This window comes from Tympanuchus pallidicinctus, unplaced genomic scaffold, assembly GCF_026119805.1.
Source record: "Tympanuchus pallidicinctus isolate F22 unplaced genomic scaffold, pur_lepc_1.0 scaffold20, whole genome shotgun sequence".
Lineage (NCBI taxonomy): Eukaryota > Metazoa > Chordata > Aves > Galliformes > Phasianidae > Tympanuchus > Tympanuchus pallidicinctus.
This window is the reverse complement of record NW_026294722.1, coordinates 12,717,864-12,723,957: the sequence shown is the minus strand read 5'-3', so window position 1 is coordinate 12,723,957 and position 6,094 is coordinate 12,717,864. Positions and strand designations below refer to the sequence as shown.

Here is a 6,094-nt window from a genome sequence, read left to right as displayed (position 1 = left end):
CAGCCATGCCGTGCATGGCCATGCCGTGCTGCGCCGTGCTGTGTTGTGCCGTGTTGTGTAGTTTTGTGCTGTGCCGTGCCGTGTTGTGTTGTGCTGTGTTGTGCCGTGCCGTGTTGTGTTGTGCCGTGCCGTGTTGTGTTGTGTTGTGCAGTGCTGTGTTGTGCCGTGCCGTGTTGTGTTGTGCGGTGCCGTGCCGGCGCAGAGCCGAGCGCCCGCATCCCTCGTGGAGGCGCGGAGGCAGCACCTCCCGGCCGGCAGAGGGCGCTGTTCCCTCTGGCGCTTCCGGGCCGCTCTGCCCCGCGGCTTCCGCCCTCCGCCGTCAGAAGCGGAAGCGGCCGTGCCGCGTGGGGTTGGCTGCGGCCGCCGCTCCCGGACGTCCATCGGTCCGTGCGCCGATCGAGATCGCGGCCATGGCCGTCCGCGCCAGCTTCGAGAACAACAACGAGCTGGGCTGCTTCGCCAAGCTCACCAATGCCTACTGCCTGGTGGCTATCGGCGGCTCCGAGAACTTCTACAGGTGAGGGAGCCGCGAGGGCCCTGCCCGGCCACCCCGAGCCCCGCGCCCGCTCCTAACGGCGCCTTCTTCTTGCAGCGTCTTCGAGGGAGAGCTCTTCGAGACCATCCCGGTGGTGCACGCCTCCATCGCCGGCTGCCGCATCATCGGCAGGATGTGTGTGGGTAGGTGGCCGGAGCTCGCAGCCCGGTGGGAGCGGAGGGACAGCGGGGCCGTGCTCTGCCCGTGCCCGCACCGAGGGGCCCCGGCTGCAATGCGGAGGCCGGGCGGAGGGCAGCGCTCCTCGTCCTTGAGGCTTTTATTTGCATCGTGCAGAGAAGTTGTAAAGCTGGAGTAAATCTTAGAATCGTTAGAGTTGGAAGGGACTTCTGAAGGCCATCTAGTCCAACTCCCCTGCAGTGAACAGGGACAGCACTGTCAGATTGCCTTGGGCCTTATCCAGCCTTAGCTTGGAACTCTCCAGGGATGGAGCATAAACCTCATCCCTCGGTAACCTGTTCCAGTGCCTCAATGCCCTCACTGTCAAAGTCTTTTTTATGTCTCTCCTGTTCTGAGGACTGCACTCCTGGACACAGTACTCCAGGTGAGTACTGTGCAGAGCAGAGGGGCAGATCCCCTCCCTTGCTTTCGTGGCCACGCATCTTTTGACGCAGCCCAAAGATACAATTGGCTTTCTGGACTAAGGGCACACTGCTGTGCTGTACTGGTTCCCACCCACAGTACCCCCAGGTCTTTCCTGGCAGGGCTGCACTCAGTCCTTTCATCCCCCAGCTTGTATTGGTAATGGGGGTTGCCTCGGTCCAGGTGCAGACCTTCACTTGAATTTGTTGGATCTCATGAGGTTCACCTGGGCCCAATGCTCAGCCTGTGTAGGTCCTTCTGAATGGTGTCCAGTCTTGAGCATGTTGACCCCACCCTACAGCTTGGTGTTATCAGTCAACTTGCTGAGGGTGCCCTTGATTCCCCTGTCAGTGTCACTGATATTAAAGAGCATCTGCCCCAGCACTGACCCCTGGGGGCACCACTCATCACTGATCTCCATCCAGACCATTGACCACTGCTCTTTGGTCTTGATCCTGCAATCAGTTCTTTGTTGAAGAGTCCACCCATCAAATCCGTATCTTTCCAATTTGGAGAGGAGGATGTTGTGGGCTGCTGTGTCAGTGAAGTCGAGGTAGATGCCATCAGTGCCTCTTCCCTTGTCCATAGATGCAGTGAAATAAAAAAAAGCTTGGCCAATACAAACAAATGAAACCCAACAATAAAGCAGCCACCCAAAATAGGGTTGCAGGGAGTGTCTGGTGGTCAGGACCTGAAGAGAGGTCATTGATGTGCATAAATTGGTTTTGTATAAACAGGGAGAAGCTGTTCCATTTCATGTGGAGGTTAGTGATTCAGAACCATTGCTGGAGGGAGCATTCCAGATGTGGAGGTCAAAGAGAGGGCTTTCCCTGACTGGCTGCTGACACGCTGTTTAGTGGAGCACGCTTTGTGCTTGCTTTTTGTTCCTGGAAGGTCTCTGCTCACGCAGCCTTACAGCCTTGCTAAAGGAAAGCAACAAAAACGAGCTCTATGGGGGCAGTCAGCACCTTTGGGGGAAATCATTCCATAGCGTTGTGTTTGGAACCTTGTGTGTCCTATTGAAAAGGCTGGATAAAAGTAGTGCAGTTTACCTGTTCATATTCTTAAATCTTTGTTTTATCTTCGTTTTCCACCTCACTTGTGCTTTTGTATTAATAAATGGTCGCATTATTTCTGTGGGACTGAATTTTGGGCTTGAAAAGAGTAGAGAGAGCAAGAGCCCCAAGCCATTGTGTCAGCATCAGGAAAGTAGTAAGCACAGTGGAAATGCCTGCTTTTTTTAAAGTTCAAGTGGAACTCTTTGTCTTCTTCTCTTGTTTTTGGGTCACCTTAGGGAACAGGCACGGGCTCTTGGTGCCAAGCAGCACAACAGACCAGGAGCTGCAGCACATCCGCAACAGCCTCCCCGATTCCGTGCGAATTCAGCGAGTGGAGGAGCGGCTCTCGGCGCTGGGCAACGTCACCACCTGCAATGACTACGTAGCTCTTGTTCATCCGGACCTGGACAGGGTATACGGCTTCTGAATTCAGTGTGGATACACCTGAAATTGCTGCTAAGTTGCAGTTTCAGCTTGTAGCTATTTGGGGATTACTGTAAGTAGTGTGAATGCCAGAGGAGCAGCGCCACCAGCTGAGCTAACAGCACGTAGGAAGCTGTGTTCCCTGTTTCCTTTCCTCTCAGGAGAAGAATCTCAGTATTGGATTTTGAACTTATGACTCGGTTTCAGTCCATCTGTTTCTTTTCCTATTGTTATCTTTACTTGCAGGTGTGGAGCCTGTCCTAAGTATGTAGTGTGCATACTGCATTGAGCATACTGTAGTTAGCTGTGCTTGTAGAAAGAAAGGAGTGGGTTATGGGAGAGTACTGTGAGGTGCAATTAGCTTTGCACGTGTAAAATTGAAGCAACAGTGTGTGTGTATGCAAAGAACATAGAAAGCTTAGAAAGTAGTAATAGTAATAAGATGTCACTGACCTGCTTGAAAGTTCTGTAATATCCATGGTCTCTGCCAGCACTGTAGTGGTGTGTGTGTCCATAGGGAAAAATAGAAGCTCTTGTATAGGCAGGGCAGAAGGAGGAGGGGAAAGCAGTGCTCAGTGGGGTGTGTTTGTTAGAGTTGTGCTGGCTTGCAGCTCACAGTGCAGGTAACTGGGTCCAGGTTAATCCAGAAGAGGAAGAGCATTCTGTAATGTCTGAATTGCAGTGGGTTGTGAAAGTGAGGGCAGGCTTTCAGTGGGGGGATCCCAGCTGGTCACTCTTTGAAAGAATACTGTGACTGCAATTTGTACAGTGCCATTTTGCTGAGGACTTTGTTCTCTTTGCAGGAAACTGAAGAGATCTTGGCAGATGTACTGAAGGTTGAAGTTTTCAGACAAACAGTAGCAGATCAGGTGCTGGTAGGAAGTTACTGTATATTTAGTAACCAAGGAGGAATTGTGCACCCCAAAACTTCCATTGAGGATCAGGACGAACTGTCTTCATTGCTGCAGGTCCCACTTGTGGTAAGGCTTGTGAGGTTTTGTGTTTTTCCTCACGGCTCCCTTCCATCCCAGTTTGTGGTTTTAGTGTTTCTGCATTCTCATGGGCTCCTAGACTGGTTTCCCTGTGAGGCTGCTCCAAATGGGAGGTGAGGAGAAGACCCGAAGGAGATCAGTTCTGAGGCACGTTCCCCTTCTTTTCCGTGTTTGAATAAGATGCACAGAACCTTCAGGTTGCTTCTGAAACGTTCTGCCAGGGTTTTGGGATTTGAGATGACTCGTTCACAGTGTGAAATGGCCGGTGGTTTGGCCGAAGGCAGTGTTGAAAAAGAGTTGAGCAATAAAATCCCGTGTCTGCACTGTGGGATTTTTAAATCCAGGGATTGCTCTGCCTGTTTGTTTCCTGTTTGTGATGGGGTGTTAGGATTGTTTTGGTTTTTGTTCTCTGGATTTCATGGACTTTTCTTTCCAGAGGATAAAGGCTGAGTAAGGAAGCATAATAAAATGTATTGATATCAGAATGCCATGCTGACTTTTGCCACTTTGTTTATTTTCCAGGCTGGAACGGTAAACCGTGGCAGTGAGGTCATTGGAGCAGGAATGGTTGTAAATGACTGGTGTGCCTTCTGTGGGCTGGACACAACCAGCACTGAGCTCTCGGTCATTGAGAGCATCTTCAAGCTGAATGAAGCTCAGCCAAGTACTATTGCTACCAACATGAGAGATTCCTTGATAGACAGGTAAGGAGGATCCAGCTCTGTGCATAATTGTAATCAAAACAGAGAGGATTTCAGTACAAGGAAGCTATAAAAACTAGCTGCCTCTCAAAGTTGATTGCTCTCTTCTTGTTTCAAGCATGATAGGGAAAAGAGTGGGGGAAGGGGGGCCCCTTTCACCCTTCTGTCCCTCTTTTGGAAAAGAAAAGCAACCCCACTCAGATAAGGAGAGATAAAAGATTTACTACAGATGGTAGAAGACTGTAAGATAATAAGAAAGAGTTACAATTAACAAAGAAAGCAAAATGGGAGAGAAGGGAAGGTTCTGACTGTGCTGCTCGCTGTGCTGCTGGAAGCTGAAAGAAACCTTCACCCAAATATCCAGAACTGGAGATCACGTGGGAATGGTTGGGGCTGGTGGTTGGGATGGAGACGCATCTCAGTGTGTCCTCCTCTTGGAGTTAGAACTCCAGTGAGGCTGCTGAGAGCACAGGACCAGCAGTGCAGTGTCGCTGTGTGCAGTGCCTACAGCCACCAGCCTGCTGCAGGATGTCCTGCTGTGGAATGCTGATAAAACCCTGACAGATTCCCCTTTGTTTTTATTGGGTTATGGATGAGAATTATTTTGTTGCGGAAAGATTTCTTTTATTGTAGCTGATAAGCCACTGAAGTCGCACGTGGGAGGTGTGACAGTTCCTGTTCAAAGTCAGGACTGGTGGTGCTATTGGACTTTTCCCATTCATTGATGAATGCAAAAAGTTCTACAGGCTTTAGGAGCCTGTATGGGTGAAAATTGGTTTATTTGGGCTTTCAACTGATTGTATTTCACTTGGTGATTGCTGTAATCCTAGAGGTGTATTCTGGAGCTACTCAAGGCACTGCAACTTCTAGTTCTCAGCTCTTATAGAAATGTATGGGAGTGCTTTATGTACAGGGAAAGAATAAGGAATTCCTTGAATGAAGAACCCTTCCAGAGTTCTTAGCTGCCCCTTCACTGTTCCTATTTAATGGCTCGATGCACAGTTAAACATGTGCTTTTAGCAACTACTGGGACAAGACTGTATGTGTTGCCTTTGCCAGCCTGACAAGCATGTTCTTAGAGCTGGCTGCCAGCAGTCACCAGGCCTCCTTCAGTCTTCTCCCAGGTTTATGTTTTAGGAGGGGAAATTACTGATGGTCCTTTATAACTGGAGGCTGAGAACTGGTTATAATGGGGTTTTGAAATGTGTTCTGCACTCTGGCACTTTTCTGCTAAATCTCATTTCTGTTTTGTCTCTTCAGCTTGGCGTGAGCAGTGTTGGTTCGTGCCATTCCAGAAGCTCCTAAGGAGTGAAGAGTCAAGCTGCAGTTTGGATTACAGGCCTCTAGACCTTTGTTTCTGCAGGACTGGCACCAGGAAGAGGCTCCCAAAACACCACCTTTTTTGTAATGTTTTGTAAACTAAATATTATTGCAAAAAAATGGCAAATAACTGACTTGAGTTCCAAATATGGAATGTTCTCCATCCCTTTGCTGATGCTCTTCATTTCTTCTTCAGCTGTGCTTTCTCTGTGATGCGGACCGCAGCCTTTAAATTAGCCCACAATATTCACCTGTTTGGATTTTGGTTACTGATAACTAGAAAATATTGCCTTAAGTAGAGGATTAATATTCTGCTCTGCAGCAGGAGTTTCAGCACATATATGGCACTGCCCACTCTTTCTTTTTGTGCTCTTGGTGTTTCTGCTGTAGGTAGGCATAAGAGCCCCTGTGTTTCCTGTACCAAAAGCACAGTAGTTAATTTGCTACAAGGAGTTTCAGAAGGCA

At 49.2% G+C, this 6,094-nt stretch overlaps 1 protein-coding gene across 1 annotated transcript; it reads left to right on the top strand.

The window, feature by feature from the left end:
- The first annotated feature begins 318 nt into the window (after window positions 1-318).
- Window positions 319-5,792, top strand: EIF6 (eukaryotic translation initiation factor 6). The gene is made up of 6 exons (XM_052684013.1): window positions 319-517; window positions 593-678; window positions 2,430-2,605; window positions 3,420-3,596; window positions 4,131-4,312; window positions 5,570-5,792. Exons 1-6 carry the CDS (start codon window positions 411-413, stop codon window positions 5,577-5,579), a joined length of 738 nt encoding a protein of 245 aa, XP_052539973.1. The 5' UTR covers window positions 319-410; the 3' UTR covers window positions 5,580-5,792.
- Window positions 5,793-6,094: the final 302 nt, after the last annotated feature.